Source organism: Anoplopoma fimbria, chromosome 14 (assembly GCF_027596085.1).
Source record: "Anoplopoma fimbria isolate UVic2021 breed Golden Eagle Sablefish chromosome 14, Afim_UVic_2022, whole genome shotgun sequence".
NCBI classification, from domain to species: domain Eukaryota; kingdom Metazoa; phylum Chordata; class Actinopteri; order Perciformes; family Anoplopomatidae; genus Anoplopoma; species Anoplopoma fimbria.
The window spans coordinates 19,540,166-19,556,964 of NC_072462.1; the positions used below are offsets into that span (position 1 = coordinate 19,540,166).

Below are 16,799 nucleotides of genomic sequence, written 5' to 3' on the forward strand. Positions count from 1 at the left end.
GAAAAAAGAAAAGCATGAGATAGAGCTGAAATCTCTGGGAAAACAGCTGATAAGAAGACTTGAGATTATTTTGTTAAAATTGATGTATACATTTTATTTGTATTTAATCCACACTGTCTACTTTTTACATGCTGTTTCCTATCTTTCATTGCACTTTATGTTGTCCTGTGTGATGACACTAGCACTTATTGCACTCGTATTAGTTGTTGCACTTACTGTATTTGTATCAGTTCGCTGCACTTATTGAATTTGTATTTGTTTACTGCACTTATCCTATTCGTAGTAGTTTGTAGCACTTATTATATTCGTATTAGTCTGTTGCAATTATTGTTTTCGTAGTAATTTGCCTCTGCACTATACTTTTGCTCTGGTTTATGCTTTAAGATGCTTGTTTAAGAAAGGAGATGCACTTATGACTTCTGGTGACTAGTAGTTCTCTTGAATACCTATGTTGAATACACTTCCTGTAAGTCGCTTTGGATAAAAGCGTCTGCTAAATGACTGTAATGTAGTGTAATGTAATGTAAACCTTTTTACTTGAATAAAACCTTTGAATACAACTATTGACTTACTCCATTAAAGGTTAATGCATTTCTTTTGAAATATATTTCAACTTAGTTTTTACTTTTTATATGGAGTAAATGATTGGACTTAACATTTTAACATTTTAACTGACTGTACTTTTGCTCTGGTTTATGCTTTTAGATGCTTGTTTAAGAAAGGAGATGCACTTATGACTTCTGGTGACTAGTAGTTCTCTTGAATACCTATGTTGAATACACACAAATGTCTGCTAAATGACTGTAATGTAATGTAATGTAATGTAATGACACAAGCATGAAAACAAATTGGTTAAGAAACGAGCAGGGTGATCCTCCTCCATAGACGATCTTTACATTTCCATTCGCAGCGAGTTATCACGTGATCACGTGTTTACATCCGGTTTCGTGTAGTTTAACTTCCGGAGCTGCGCAGTAGGAGTCAGCTGACAGTAGCAGCCAACCAGCGGGTGTAACATCAAGTGAAGAGACACCGAACGGAGGAAAAAGATAAAACAATTATCCTCTCTCTATACTTTACGTATCAGCAGCGGAGAAGACACCCGGCCACGTCCTCCCGTCTTCCGCAGGATGAGTGTCGGTGCTCCGAGAGGCCTGGCCAGCTCGGGGCAGAAGCCCATCGCGGAGATCCTCCACCCACTGTCCGCCGCCGAGGAGCAGCTCTCCGTCTCCGTCACCGTCGGAGGGGACAAGGTAGGTAGATCCCAGGTCTGGTGGAGGCTAAACCCGGTGATGGAGAGAAGAGGACGGTCGACCAAACCACACACTACTGTGTTTAAGTCTGGCCCCAGGACATCAATTAAATAAGTAGCAGCAAAGTGATATAAGTTTACATTACATTACATTACATTACAGTCATTTAGCAGACGCTTTTATCCAAAGTGACTTACAATAAGTGTATTCAACATAGGTATTCAAGAGAACTACTAGTCACCAGAAGTCATAAATCTAAAAGCATAAACCAGAGCAAAAGTACAGTCAGTTAAAATGTTAAAATGTTAAAATGTTAAGTCCAATCATTTACTCCATATACATTACATTACATTACAGTCATTTATGACCACATGACAATAATAATTTCATGACAATAAAAACCTGTGCAATACATTACACATTACACTGTGCAATAATAGTTAAAAATAGTTAAAATAGTTGTTGTTTTTTTCTCTGTCTGTAAATATAATATTTCAGTTATTGTTGTTTTTTCTACTGTTTTTTTTTTTTTTTTTTTTACATTACAGTCATTTAGCAGACGCTTTTATCCATTGCTTATTTATAATACTTGTTTTATTTTAATTTTTATTTTTTATAATTTTTATCTTGTCTTCTTCTACTATGTCTCTTATGACCACATGTAATAATTTCATGACAATAAAAACTTTACATTACACATTACACTGTGCAATAATAGTTAAAAAAAAATAGTTAAAATAGTTGTTGTTTTTTTCTCTGTCTGTAAATATAATATTTCAGTTATTGTTGTTTTTTCTACTGTTTTTTTTATTTTTTTATTGCTTATTTATAATACTTGTTTTATTTTATTTTTTATTTTTTTTTTTTAGCTTGTCTTCTTCTACTATGTCTCTTGTGTGCACTAATACGCTGTTGTAAGTCTGCAAATTTCCCCGCTTAATAAAGGATTATCTTATCTTATCTTATCTTATCTTATCTTATCTTTAGCAGACGCTTTTATCCAAAGTGACTTACAATAAGTGTATTCAACATAGGTATTCAAGAGAACTACTAGTCACCAGAAGTCATAAGTGCATCTCCTTTCTTAAACAAGCATCTCAAAGCATAAACCAGAGCAAAAGTACAGTGCAGAGGCAAATTACTACGAAAACAATAATTGCAACAGACTAATCCGAATATAGTAAGTGCTACAAACTACTACGAATAGGATAAGTGCAGTAAACAAATACAAATTCAATAAGTGCAACAACTAATACGAGTGCAATAAGTGCTACGAGGAAGGCTCAGGGTGGTACTTCTTGAAGAGGTGATAAGTTGTTGGTGATAAGTTTAACGGAGAAAACAGGACACACATTACACATTGCCTTTCTGGATAATGTTTATTGGTTCTGTTTGCTTGAAAGCTTTGCTGCGTGAGTTTTCTGTTTCGTTTTCATTCTTGGTAATGCTCACAAGTGTGTGTTTACACGTGTTGCATTGATTAGAACACAGATTTCTCTCATTTCTTAGTAAAAAAGGGACCTGACATCTTTATCAGTGTGCTGTGGAAACAAGGATATATACCAGCAAACAAATCACGAAGCTTTGATTCTTTATGCTTTGGTTTTACTTCAGAGTGACACACTAAGGTTTTGTAGTTACTTATCAATAAGATATGCTGTGATACATTCTTCCAACAAGGTTACTTGTTTTTTCATTCACGACTATCCAGAGACAACCAAAGGGGAAAAAAAATAACTTTCACATTAATTGAAAATGGAAAAACCTGTAAGAGTTTCTCTGTTTATGCCAGAGACCATGTGACGCCCACTGCCAAGGAGGTGATGGTTGTGGTCTGTTAGCACGATTAGCAAGATTCAAATAGTCTGTCAACACACTTCAATAAAAGTGGATGGAAAGTTAGATTATGGACTTGGGAACAAGTGATTTCTTTTTGGTGAGGAACAGACTTTTTTCCAAGGATTTCTTAACAATGCATTCTTTACATATATTTTTTTTTACCCCTTTTTACTAATGTCTAAAGAACTTGTAGACCTACTAGACACAATCTTGCACATATATCCCATGGTTGTCTTTAATTTTGGGATTTTGCGTGACTCGTATATTATATTTTTTGCACCTTCCATATAAAGAATAATGTATTGTGTATAACAAAAACCTAGCTGTCTCATTGTTTCTTTTTTTTTCTTTTTTTCTCCATACCATTGTATAACTCCATGGGGAATACAATTGCAGTACCTAAGTGAACATAACCGAATCAGGTCACATTTAGAAGTCCCATTTGGCCGGTGATATTTTGACATATCACAGCAGGAAAAGCACGTTTATAAATAGTAAAATGAATAATGGCTGGGTTCCATTTAGCTGCTTTGGTTTCAGGGTCCTGGGCATGCCGGCTCACTGTCACACCCGGACCTTTGAATACAACAGAGCCATCATTAATGTTATTAGTAACACCTGACATGTCTGCTTAGAAAACGACCTATGAACATAGTAATGTGGATATGATGACCAACCACGTTCATGTTTTTCAGCTTTCTTATAGCTAAAACTGTCCAATATGTTTTGAAATAACCTTTAGGCTCTGAAATGCAACATTTAAGCTCTATCACAGTATAACAATGATAAGCAGAACTCCACATTGTGTCCATTCCCTTATCACAATAATGATTATTATTACATTCATACATATCCTTACTAGCATGAAACATATTTGCCCCACCCAAGTATAATATTTTCTGTTTTTTTTATTTTTATTACTGTCTGTCCGAGCTTGGCTGTGTTGCGGTGGCCTGGTTGTTCATTCACAGTGGTGTAATGATGCGATGCAATGCAATTATCTGAACTGTGATTACCAGTGCAGGTCAGCACCACAGTGTAAAAAGTGCATGTACAACGTCAGCAGCTTGTCACACTCTGTTTGTGTGTTTCAGAGTCTATACAGTAGCAGAGAGAGGGAGAGAGAGAAAGAGGTTTGAATAAAGTGTGTGTGAGGTCAGTGTGTGGAGTTTCAGAGTGTATATGTAAGAGTGAGAAACAGAGGGGCAGCACTTTTTTCACTGATTGAATCGGGAAGTTGCACAAATGTCCACTCGAGGCAAAAGTGTGTGTGTGTGTGTGTGTGTCAGAAAATAGTTGAACATTAGCTGCTTTTCCCACTTGCACCTTAACCCTGGAAGAAAGCAGTTCCTTCCTCATGTGAGGCAAGATATGCCTGCAGAGCACTGGTGAGAAGTGTTAACGAAATCAAATGTGGCTACACAGATTGGTGCCGCGAGAGATTTTGGTTAGTTCTTCTTTTCAGATCCAGTTTTAATGATGCAGCCCTACCTTCCTGTTGCAGTGTTTACATTTTAATCTTTGTTTACCTTTAACATTCTGTTGCCTGCAGTCCTGGCTGTTTGCTAAACTAGATCTTCAGAGTCCCCTATAAATGTGCAGCAATAGCCTATATCAATCTATTGTAGAGAAGTGCTTTTTATAGGCTTTGTATTCCCCAGTTGTCCCTTCATTATAGAAGGAACATTTTCCACATCCTCCACTTTTGTCCAGTTAATTGCTTTTTATAGCTCTTTTGAGTGCTCTTGCTGTGTTTGGATGAAGCCTGCGGAGGGAAATTAGTTGTTTGCTTTCTTCTTGTTGTTATAGAAAGCACTGAAAAAGCATTGTTGAAATTGTTAGAACAAGTATGACAGCAAGGCCCTGTGTCATCTTGGAATAGTCTTTAGTTTTGCATCAGTTTGATAGGGATATTGATTGGATCTGTCTTTTTATAACCAGATGCTGATACAGATACTGCACTGAACAGGAAAACGTATCCGTCTTTATGAAGTAAAAGTGTTATAAAACAAAATTGCATCATTTTTTTTCGGTTCATCAACCTAGAGATGGTATAACAAGCCATTGTTTTCCCACAGTTGGAATTTTTTGTATTAGGGCTGTGGCAAAATATCCCAAGTCCACAAATTCTCCATTTCTCTCCTCTCGTCCATCATTCAATTAGAGAGACAGGAGAAGTGTCAGACCATGTAGGTTGTGTACGCAGCAGCATCCTCAACAAGAGCCCCATTGACAGAGAGAAACAACTGCATCACCATCAGCATCAATCTATCAGCTCTTTGTTTTCCCAGTGCAGCATCCGAGTTTGATGTCACCATTGTCTCTGTCCACGCAGGAATCGGGGATGACCAACGGCACGCCGGTAGAGACGTCGAGTCCCGCCTCCACGTCGTCGCTGTTCAACAGGCTGCAGCTGGACGACGATCTGGAAGCGGATGTGCGGGACCCCTACGCAGAATCCTCAGAGACCCGAGACCTTTTCGTCACAGTCGACGACCCAAAGAAGCACGTGTCCACCATGGAGACCTACATCACCTACAGAGTCTCCACCAAGGTCTGCTATAGGCTGGTGTCACGGTAACACTGCCCACTTCTGAGGACAGCAGGGGCTCTATTCAACTTCTGTCTAATAGGGTCATAGTGTTTGTTTACCATGTTTTAGCCAACCTATCAATCAGCAATTAATGCCAACCATTTTACTCAAAGCATACAACACTATCTCCTCACCATTTGGAGTAGGTAATCAATCATAGTGAACATCTTCTTATTCTTATTTCCTCTTATTTGTCATGTTTTGTTGTGTTTTTTAAAAACTCCTTGAGTTTTATACCAAAGTGCTGATGAAAGAAAGTTATTTTTTATGCAAGAAACTTCAGTTTTCATTTGATATGTTCCTCAACATCTACTTGTACTCTCTTAAATCCAGGCAGTTGTGAAATGCTGTAAACCTCATACAAACAATGAGTATTTAATGGGATCAAACATGCAAAACAACCAATATGGTAGAGGTAAACCACCTCATGGTGTTAGTTTGTAACTCACTCACATTAAGCAGGCTGCAGATTCATAGTGGTTGTTTACCATGTGTTAGCCCACCTCCAGATTCTCCTCAAGGGAGAAGCTGGTCCGTCATGGTCCGCCAACTTCTACACAATGCCAACATCAGGATTGGAACGTTCTAGCAGAGGCAGCAGTTTTAAACTAGAGACATGCAGATCTCAACATTGTCAGGCCCAGATTGTAACCCAGGGGTGATGGAACAGACGGGACTCTAGTTAGGAAATTACGTCCCTCGGTCTTCCCATAAAGGATTTATATACCAGAGGGTAGATGTATTCAGCACTCTTCAGCTCTCAGAGGCACCACTTGGCCTGACAGGACTTAATTTGCTCTGACCTTCAGCAGGGACTCGTAGCTTTGGAGGCCTTTCCACCGTGTAATAAAATAAACGGATTCAGGGGGAGACACTGCCAGGAGCTGCCGGGTTGCATCATGACGACCGTTGCTATGTGCTTCAGCTCAGAGTCCGTGGACAAATATCACAGCCCACTATGAACACAAAGTGTTAATTGAGAGCATGTGGGGGCTGACTTTTAACACGGTATTGTCAGAGAGAGAGAATGTGTGTTTGTGTGTGTGTCAGCTATATTTCAAGGTCAGTAAGCATGTACACTTATGCTAAATTGGCTCGCGATGTACAGAGACATGCCCATCCTCCATACTAATGTGTTCTTATTAATTGTGTGCTAAAGTACTGTCTCTTTTTTTTGGGAGGTAATTTATATACAGTATCCCCCCAGCTAACACAGCAAATGTGTGTGTGTGTGTGTGTGTGTGTGTTTTTCCTTTAGACATCACGGGTAGAGTTTGACCTGCCTGAGTACTCTGTGCGACGGCGCTACCAGGACTTTGACTGGCTGAGGATCAAGTTGGAGGACAGCCAGCCAACCCACCTCATCCCTGTAGGTTAAATGAGTCACATTGCACCCGACTGTCCTGCTTTCTGTTGAGAAACTCTTCATTTACAGTCTCTGGTTCTCCCCACTCCTCATCCTCCAATCTCTATTCGTCTCCAGCCGTTGCCGGAGAAGTTTGTGATGAAGGGCGTGGTGGATCGTTTTTCAGAGGAGTTTGTGGAGACGAGGATGAAAGCTCTGGACAAGTTCCTGAAGCGAGTTGCCGACCACCCCGTACTCTCCTTCAACCCATATTTAAACACTTTCCTAACTGCCAAGGTGAGACAACACAAGGGTGGGAAGTTCACTATTTGATTTTTAGGGACAAGAAAACTTATGATTTCTCACTATGATCAACACACAGACAGATTTAGGTCAATCTCAGCAGCGATCTTTCAGTAAAATGCATTACCAGAAAATACAGACCCTCTGCTTCCTTTTGTGTGTGTGTTTTCTCTGGATCTGCTATCAGTCACACATTTTGTCTTTAAGTAGCTGGGACAAAAGACAAGACTTTATTGATCCCAGTGGGGAAATAATGTTGTTGCAGCAGTACGATAATTGGACTTGGAAAAAGAAAGTGGAGCATAAGCAAACAAATAAAATGTAAAATGGGTGATAATAAAATACTAAAGATAATAAAACAGCAAACGCAGCGCTGGGGTTATTTTAAATATGCATGTGCAAATTTTAGGCCATTAATTTTAGGAAGAAAATGGGATATCAACATCTATGGATTAGATTATTATTTAAGATTGTTAATATTTAACCGTGTATCACAAAATATGAATATATATTAGGCCATTTCTGTGTTTTTAAGTTGCACAAGGTACATCCAAAAAACAATTATTCACAAAACAAGTGTTATTGCTATGTTTACACATTTTTCACTTCACACCCATGTCATTTGATTATTGACATCATGTGGCCTGTTGTCACTGTGTGTCTGCAGGACCTGAACAAGCGTCAGGGTCTGGCCCTGCTGACCAAGGTGGGCGAATCGGTGAAGCACGTGGCCGGAGGCTACAAGCTGCGGGCGCGGCCGGCCGAGTTCTGCGCCATGGGAGAATACCTGGACACCTTCAACCAGAAACTGGGAACCATCGACCGCATTGCTCAGAGGATCCTCAAAGAGCAGTCGGGTATCAGAACAATAATAATGAAATTACCTGAATCACCTGGAGCTTGTTGATTCTACCTCCTTTTTTTTTTTTTTTTTTTTAAATAATTAGATTTGGGCCTTTTTTGCTTTATTGGACATTTGTTAGCATGGGGGTATGATATGCAACAAAGGTCCCTTTCCAAGTTCCACTAAAACTGAGTCATCCTTTAAATATTATGAAGGGCCCAGCAGGCTTGCAAATTGTTATAATCCAGTTAATTGATTGATTGTAATTTTGCAATAATGAGAGGAATTTATAATAACTTCCAAAATGAGAAAATGATTCCATCAAAATGGTACTCAAAATGGGGAATAAATGAGCAACATAAAGCAGTCAATAAATGGATAAATTAAAACTACATTTAATTAATTTGATCATTTACAGAGAGCTTTACATACTGTATAATCCCTGGGTTGTAGCAAGCACTTTCTGGCTAGAGAGCTGAAGCTACTTCTTCATAATTACCTCTTCAAGTCATGTATTAAAGGCAGCAGGAAGCGACGTTTTTAAACTGTTGCGTGTGCTGTTTGCAAATGACCTCAAGTAGTACTCCTTATACTCTACTACTTCTCTCAGTTGACCTAGTACTGGCAGCTATTTGTTTATCTTCTAAATTCCATTGTGTTTGTGGTTAGCTTATGTCATGCAGTCGTTTGGTCTTTACCCGGATGGCTAAAACTAGCTTGTGTGAGTTTATCTGCAGTATTGATTCAGTGCTGTTGTGTTTGGTTAGAGAAAAACCCACAGACCTTTGGCATTGTGGGTGCCTGGTTGATAAGTGCAGGCCTAACTCATGCATGACATGTGATCCTGTAAATACCTGACATCTGCCGTGTGAAATGCTCGATGTCACCATCTGTTCGGGGGTTTAGATGTGTTGCAGTCTGTAGCCTAAAAAAAATCTGCAGCGCAAACGAACGATCCGCTGTTTCCATATTGGAGGAGATAAGATGGAAACTCAGGGAACCTTTGAGCAGACGCAGTGTGTAAAGAGAGCAGATATCATGCCTGCTTCACTTAGCAGGCCGGCCTGTAGCCATCACCCTCTCTCGTGTAATTTAGCATTACAGATTTTTCAATTGAACATGCCAATCTCTCCATATCGCCTGTGAGGAAAGGCTGAGAAAGTTTTGCTTTCATTTGTTTTCCAGTCCAGCAGTGTAATAATGTATTAACTGCAGTTCATTAAGAGGAAATGTAACTGTAAGGAAATAAGAGCATAACTCTTCTTTATTTCCTGTTTGACTTTCTAACTGCCTCTTTGTTCTTCTTCTGTTAAACCCCACTAGAGTACCTGACAGAGCTTCGTGAGTACGGCACCGTGTACTCCAGCTGGGTGGGATCAGAGGAAGAGCTGCGGCGACCTCTGGAGGGCGTGGCCGGCAGCGTGACGACGTGCTGCGGGGCACTGGAGGACCTGGGTGACAGCATGAGCCAGGACTTCCTGCCTGTACTCAGAGAGTACGTCCTCTACATAGAGTCCATGAAGGTGAGAGGGACAAGGGTTGGGTTTTTTTTTGTTTGTTTTGTTGATGTTCTAAAGAGCTGGAAGCAGGACAGCGAATCAACCTTGTTGTCAAGTAGCCCTAGTGGCCATCAGTTGGTGTACAACCCAGATTACAAAAAAAGTTGAGACGCTGTGTAAAATGTAAATTAATCAGAATGGGGTCATTTTTAAAACCTCCTTTACATTTATTCAATTGAAAACATTAACCTTAACAACTTCCTTGACTTTTGTTAATATGCGGTTATTCAAAATTTGATGCAACCAACACGTTTCAAAAAAGTTGGTACAGGCAAGAAACTCAAAACTCCAAAAAGAGATGTCCCCAGTTCCCAAATGGTTATTAAGTGTTGTTAAAAGAAAAGGCGATGTGACACAGTGGTAAACATGCACCTGAAGCGAATATTTGTCAGAAAGCATTAGCAAATTATCCCATGCTGGTTTTTTTTATGTTTTACACAGAGTACCAATTTATTTGGGTGTACTAGAAAACCCAATGCATTTTTTCATTTAATACTAACCAACAGCGAACGTCACTCAAACTGTGACTTTGGAAAGTAATGGACAGATAGACAGCATTATGTTTTACCTACGATAAAATACTTGTTTTGTTTTTTCTTCAAAAGATCTTTGATTTGCTTTTGTTTTTTAATTTTTCCAACTATATGCAGCTCCTCTATTTCTTCTCCTCTATCGCACAAATTTAGTATCCACACTTCTGATTTGAGTAGACTTAATTCGGCAGTGTGTGCATACCAAAAAGCCGATTTTGAATTTGTGTGTATTATGGGTTTGGGACACAGCTACAGACTTGCTATCTTTAATGGGGGTCATGTTTGACCCTGAATGGAGGAAGTGGCGCCTGAGAGTCTGTTCATATCCTGCTTTCACCAAGCTGTTGAATCAGCATGACTCTGATGTTTAATATTTTCCGCTTTGTCTCACTCTTGAATATTACAGTAACGGTAATTGTACACTAATATTGAAAAATTAAACAGTTGATGTTTTGTGGTTGACTACAGAACGTTTTGAGGAAGCGAGACCAGAGCCAGGCGGAGTACGAGGGCCGACTAGAAGCAGCCGTATTACGCAAACAGGAGGACAGAACGCCAGTAAGCCGCCCCCTTCCTCTCCTCTGAAACTGAAGCTCCTAACTCACACATGGACGCCTAAATATTTGCTGTGCTGTCATCATTTTCGGAAGGAACTGTTGCTCACAAATTTCACTTCACAATATTACGTTCTGTTATGCTTCTAAGGACAATGCGTATAGTATTAAACTGGAAAATTTTAAAAATTACTAATAAAAGATGGTTAATAATCTTTTAAAAATAAACGGTTTTAGTGCTCATAGAATATCTAATATGGATATCTTTTGTCCATATGCCATTCTAAAAGCACAAAGAAAGATTCTGTTTTTTAGAGGGAGAACTGGTCAAAGTCTTATGCCACTTTGTCAAATTTCACACATTTCTAACAAAACCCTCCCCTCCAAAACTCCTGCACCACCTAGACCATCCGGTTTTAGCAACCCGTAGTTCTGTTTTCTGTTCCCTGAACGCCCATGTAGCTGTAGTTGTCTCTGTTTCGCCGTAGATGCCAGTTGAGGTAGAGAAATGCCAGGACAAAGTGGAGTGTTTCAACGCTGACCTGAAGGCCGACTGGGAACGCTGGCAGAGCAACAAGAGACAAGACTTCAAACAGCTTCTCACCGGCATGGCCGACAAAAACATCAACCACTATGAAAAGGTACGCATGCTGCTGTAAAGCACTGTTATGACTTCAAAACACTGCAACCGCATGGACTCTAAATCTCTGTGGGAAGATGTAATTGTCTTGTAAGCATTGATCAAAACACTTTTATACTGTTGTTAGAACAGAAACAGATGATTTTATCAATGGCGAGTGCTTCAAGGGTCTGTTGTGGACGTTTTCACATCGGCGTTGGGCCACAGAACAGAGTATTAAAAGCTGTTTTTTTCCGAGCCAGTGAATAATGACAAAAGAGATGCTGGTTTGTATGTTTCCCACAATAACACAAAAAACAGAGAAAGTGTCAGTAGTGAACATCGTGATTTGTATGACTAAGTATAATGTTAATATAGTGATTCCGGTGCCAATACAATACTTTTATAACATGTTTCAATACAAAACATTTTAGATACTTGGACACATTCTTATTATTCACATCAAGAAATATCTGCTCAAGGAGAACGTTTTAAGTGCTCAGCGCTACGGAACAATTCAGTTGGTACTTGGTAACATTAATTATAACCTTACCGTTTACTCCCCGGCGCCGGCAGACTACTTTGGAGCGCAGACGGGAGTAGTCTGCCAGCAGAAAGTAAGGCGAAGGGGCCATAGAATGTATATAAGAAGCAGATGTAGCCGTGGGGATGTCGTCCATTGGTTAGGGGACTGTGGTTTTGAAGCCTACAGTCTGGCATTTTAGCAATCGCCATCTTGATCTTTTGTAACCAGTGTCAGAAAGTGACCATATTTGGATTGCGGAGGAGTGTCCGGTGTAGAGATGCCCTATACAACTCTGTCAATCATGAGGTAGCCCTAAAGTATATCCTGCTTTATGGTCTATTTTACTTTTAAAAGGACTATAATTTACAAAAATTGACATGCCTGTATAGAAGAAGACTTTCAACTAGTGTTTGAGTCCATAAACTCAGGTTCCTCATCGTAAAGACAAAAAAAATGACAGCAGACAACATACCAAGATGAGCTTTGTTTATTTGTAATGACACTGGTCAATTGTTATTTTATGTAGGCAATGTCAGAAAAGTACTAAATCATTTGCATCAATGGATGTTGTATTGCTTGCCAGTCGCTAGCTGGCTTTGTTAAGCTAGCATTGCCAGCTTTGTTAAGATTGATTTGGTGCAAATCACTTATGTTAATGTAACACTAATCACTTAGTTCTCTCAATTAGACACATAATGTTAAAGTGCTTTAAGAACATTCATCTCTTTTATTGACATATACATACATCCTGACTAATCCTGAGTCCTCTTTGTCCAAGAACGAGTCAGGAAAGTGTTAGAAATGGACCATAAAATTAGAAAAAACTGAAATTACTCTGTTATTGACCATGTGTGACTTGGCTCTATGAGTAGCTCTCGGCTACTTTAATTTTGTCTAAATTAGCTCTCAGAGTAATGAGAGTTGGAGACCCCCGGTGTAATGTGTGTAGTAAGCCGAGCGTTGGGACCAGATCCAACAGAGCACTATCTGAGCTGAGAAGAGCTGTCTGTTGTTGACCTTTTTATTTATTCGCTGGAGATTCACTGAACATGAAGGCTCTTTAGTAAAAAAAAACCGTCCTGCTCTCACTGACACATTTACACACATTCACACCTGGGCGTGCCCAGTACAACATCGGTCTGTCAATAAACAGTTCAATTCATTTCTCAAGGGCACCTACGTTTATCTCATCAACCCAAACGAGACCAAACTTGCGACCTTGAAACACCTTTAAATAAAATGTATAAATACTGTATTTACATGAAGCTGCAACAGGTTAAATATGTATCTTATATCACTGCATTTACCCTATGCACCAGCATGTGCTCTTAGGTCAAACATTTTAAACTTTCTTTCTGTCCCACGCACTCGCCTTAAGACCCTTAGTGACCGATCTTGTGAGGCATTAGCACCATAGCTCTGGAATGCTCTGCCTGCACACCTACGGTTTTCTGATTCTCTGAATTTGTTTAAAAATCTGCTTAAGACATACCTGTTAAGACAGGCGTTTGGGGAAAATTCATGCTCCAAGTCTGCTTTTAATCACCTTTTTAATTGATCGTTTTAGTGTGTATTTTACTGTCTATTGTGCCTTACTTAATATGTTTTATGTTCTAAAAACTGATCTTGTAAATTGATGGCTCTGGTACGGCCACATTGTTTTAATTATGTTTTCTTGTTGTCTTTGTGACTTATGTCTGTGAAAAGCGCTGTATAAATACATTTTATTAATTTACTTTCTACCTCTGTCTCCCCCTCTTTCCCTTCCACCTCATTTTTTCACTCCATCGACTGTCTTCCATCCATCTCCACCCTCTGCAGTGCCAAGCAGGGTGGGAGTCACTCATAACTGTCCTCCAGGACAAACAGACTGAAGACAAAACGAGCGAGACGAACTGAAACATCTCCTCATGCCCTTGGCCCCCCTCTCTTTCTCTCTCTCTTTCTCTCTCTCTGTCTCTCTCTCTCTCTGTATAACAAACTCTCTCATGCCAAGGAAAAGGACCAACCAGGCAGCAGATTTGAACTGCTGGACTTTGCCCCTGTTCTCCAGTGGGCTGATTGTACGGAGGGGAGTCGTCTCTCTCAGAGATTTCAGCTGCAAAGGAGGTAACAAATGGTGCATTCTAGGACATTTGGGAAATAAGAGAGAACTACTCTGTACAGACATTTTCCCTTTTTTGTTTTTGTTCCTTCTTAATGACTTTTTCTACTTCATATTTCCAATTAACAGTCGGTTGCCAATGCCACTGGTGTTTTATTTAACCGCCGTCTCAGAGAGGCATGTTTTCCATCTGTTCTTTCCAAGTCCAAATTGAGCCAAATGTGAAGAATAACTCTTCAGCGCTGAAGAAAACGGATAAGATCACGAAATGTTGCACGAGTGTGAAGAATGAAGTAGTATTCAAAGCCCCCCAATTTTCTTTTCCCTGTCAGGATGTACAACCCTTTTTAAAATGTAACACTGAAACAATACTCATGCAATACTCTCATCTCTTAAAGGCACCATATTGACCATAAATTTGAATCTGGTATCTTATACCTAATTTAAGTTTTTGCAAGTTTCAGCCCATAAACTCTTATACTTGCCATTCCTGTTGACCTTTTTTTCACGAGTTAATGAATGTTATATTTTTTTGATTTTCCTTGCAACCACTGTTATAATGAAAATTATCTTGCAGTGACTTGGAACTCTGTGACTCTGTGTCATCAGAGCTTTGAACTTGTGTTCAACCACAAGAAGCGCAATGAGCGTAGAAAAAGCAGGAGTAGCGAGAAATGTCAAAACAAAAAACACACTGATCGATCCTCAAAGGGAAATTTCAGGATGTATTTTTGATCCACATCTTAACAGATAAATGGACACGAAGCAAAGCCAAAAGCGAAGTGTGGTGCCTTCGATTGTTTAGCCTAATCAGGGAAGTGACTCTGTTAGGGGTCATTGTGTGCTTTTTAGCACAGATTTGGTTATACATTTGTGTTTTGAGCTCCGTGTAGCAGCACCACCTGGTGGTCAACATGATAATAGTTTTCATACTTTTGAAACCGGTGGCTTAACAGTGTGCTCCTTCTGTTTGGTTTCTCATGATATCACTTTTTTTTTTTTTTTTTTTTTTTTTTTTTTTTGCCATGGCCATTTATACCTGCTTTATACCTGGATTTCGACTCTCTTCTTCAAGCAAACACTTTAACTTAGTTAAGGATGCTAAATGGCACACAAGCAGATTTAACCAATGAAATGTACTCAGAGGGAGTTGAGAGTGTAATTTATTCTCTTTAAATAAATGAAAACAATCGGCTGTAAACTTTTTTTTTTTTTTATTCAAATGTCATTTTCTTGCAGTAATCATTCAGAGAACATTTCTAAAAGAAACACTGCAGTGGGAACATGTGGCATGTTTGCATCCCATTAACACAATCTGTGTCTTATTTTAAGAAGAGTATGTCTTGGAGGCTGGATATGGTCTAAAAAACACCTTAAGAAAAGAGTACAGAGTTTAGAACTTCTGTGCAATTTGAAACGCGTACAACCACATCATTTTTGTGTCTCACTTGTTTTGTCTCAAAATGTTGCCTCTGTGCACATAGGGTCTTTTTCTGAGCCCCAGCATCTTTTTTTCAATTGTTCCCAATGAAGAGAGAGCATATGTGGCCGCCTAGAAAAAAAGCGCTGCAACCGGCGTCTTTTTTTTTTCTGAGCGCTGTACGTTTTTTGTGCAACTTTTTAGAAAAGCGTTGGTGATGTCAGTATCAGTAAACCTATTAGAGGAGAAGCTTGTTTTGACTGTGTCTGTCTATCCTGAGCCTTATATGTCAGACCAACACTTTAATAAAAATGACCAAAAAGCCCCTCTGGACACAGGTCAATAGGTCAATACGTCAATGTGCAAACTTTTCGAAAATCTGCTTTATTAAGTGATTTCTGACCTTTCAACCATCGCGGGTAGATGCAGCATGCCTATAATTTATCGCTATTCCTATTATCCATGATTCATTTGAGTTTCCTTATTTTCTCTGTCCTCAGTAGTACTGCTAGCTCATTACACTCAGCCTGAAGTATTGAAAGCCTAAACAATGACGACCAGGGCAGAACCATATTTACAAAGACTGATTTTAGCTTTTGTTCATTTTATTGCACTACTAAAACTTAATTTCTCCAACACTTCTACAATAAGTATTTCTGTTTGATGAAGAGTTTATTTAGCGTAATTTGATTTCTTTCAGATATAAGGCGCTGATTTGAGTTTTTGGGTCCGTGCTCTTAGAGGCCCCTGTGTTTCTTTTCAATTTCCTTCAGTCATGTTATCTTTGAATGGTTCTAGCCCTGTTTTTTATAAGCCAATGTCCAGTAACTGAGCCTGCCCTCTGCGTGGCCAAATGCAAGTGCTGTCAGACAGCGATGAGAAGTAACGTTGGCTGCTATTAAACTGGATTTATTAAGTTGTCGGTTTGTCAGATTAACCCTTTAGAGCGTTAAAACTGTTTCTTTTTACTACCAGAAGTCCGTGACGTGACACATGAAGGATTTTTTTTATTTCGGCATTTTGAATGCAGCAGTTAGATTTAGAGAAGCTTTCTGAGAAGCTGTGGTCCTGTTTCGACGCAGCCATGCACTAATGCTAAATTAAGTTTTTTTTTTTCCACATGTTAAAATCCACTGCACCAAAACAAAGCTTCAGGAAAACATACATTTTTATCCCCAAACTACTGCTTCAAGAGCTGTTTGTATTCTTATTTTTGACATTTTCCATCCTCTTTATCTTCATTGTCACAGCTTATATAAACGCCACGTAAAACAGTTTATTCAAATCTGTTATTAAATTAGCAACAG

General features: G+C 39.2%; 1 protein-coding gene across 1 annotated transcript; it reads left to right on the forward strand.

The window, feature by feature from the left end:
* The first annotated feature begins 997 nt into the window (after window positions 1-997).
* snx30 (sorting nexin family member 30) lies at window positions 998-15,088 on the forward strand. Its single transcript, XM_054612873.1, has 9 exons — window positions 998-1,253; window positions 5,428-5,646; window positions 6,944-7,054; window positions 7,169-7,327; window positions 8,001-8,190; window positions 9,501-9,700; window positions 10,738-10,827; window positions 11,312-11,464; window positions 13,790-15,088. Exons 1-9 carry the CDS (start codon window positions 1,131-1,133, stop codon window positions 13,865-13,867), a joined length of 1,323 nt encoding a protein of 440 aa, XP_054468848.1. The 5' UTR covers window positions 998-1,130; the 3' UTR covers window positions 13,868-15,088.
* Window positions 15,089-16,799: the final 1,711 nt, after the last annotated feature.

Excerpts from the sequence above, each read along its gene's own strand:
- snx30 (XM_054612873.1), top strand. The coding sequence starts at position 1,131 with ATGAGTGTCGGTGCTCCGAGAGGCCTGGCCAGCTCGGGGCAGAAGCCC. Across the intron at positions 5,647-6,943 it reads CCTACAGAGTCTCCACCAAG|ACATCACGGGTAGAGTTTGA; the intron begins GTCTGCTATAGG and ends TTTTTCCTTTAG. Across the intron at positions 11,465-13,789 it reads ACATCAACCACTATGAAAAG|TGCCAAGCAGGGTGGGAGTC; the intron begins GTACGCATGCTG and ends CACCCTCTGCAG.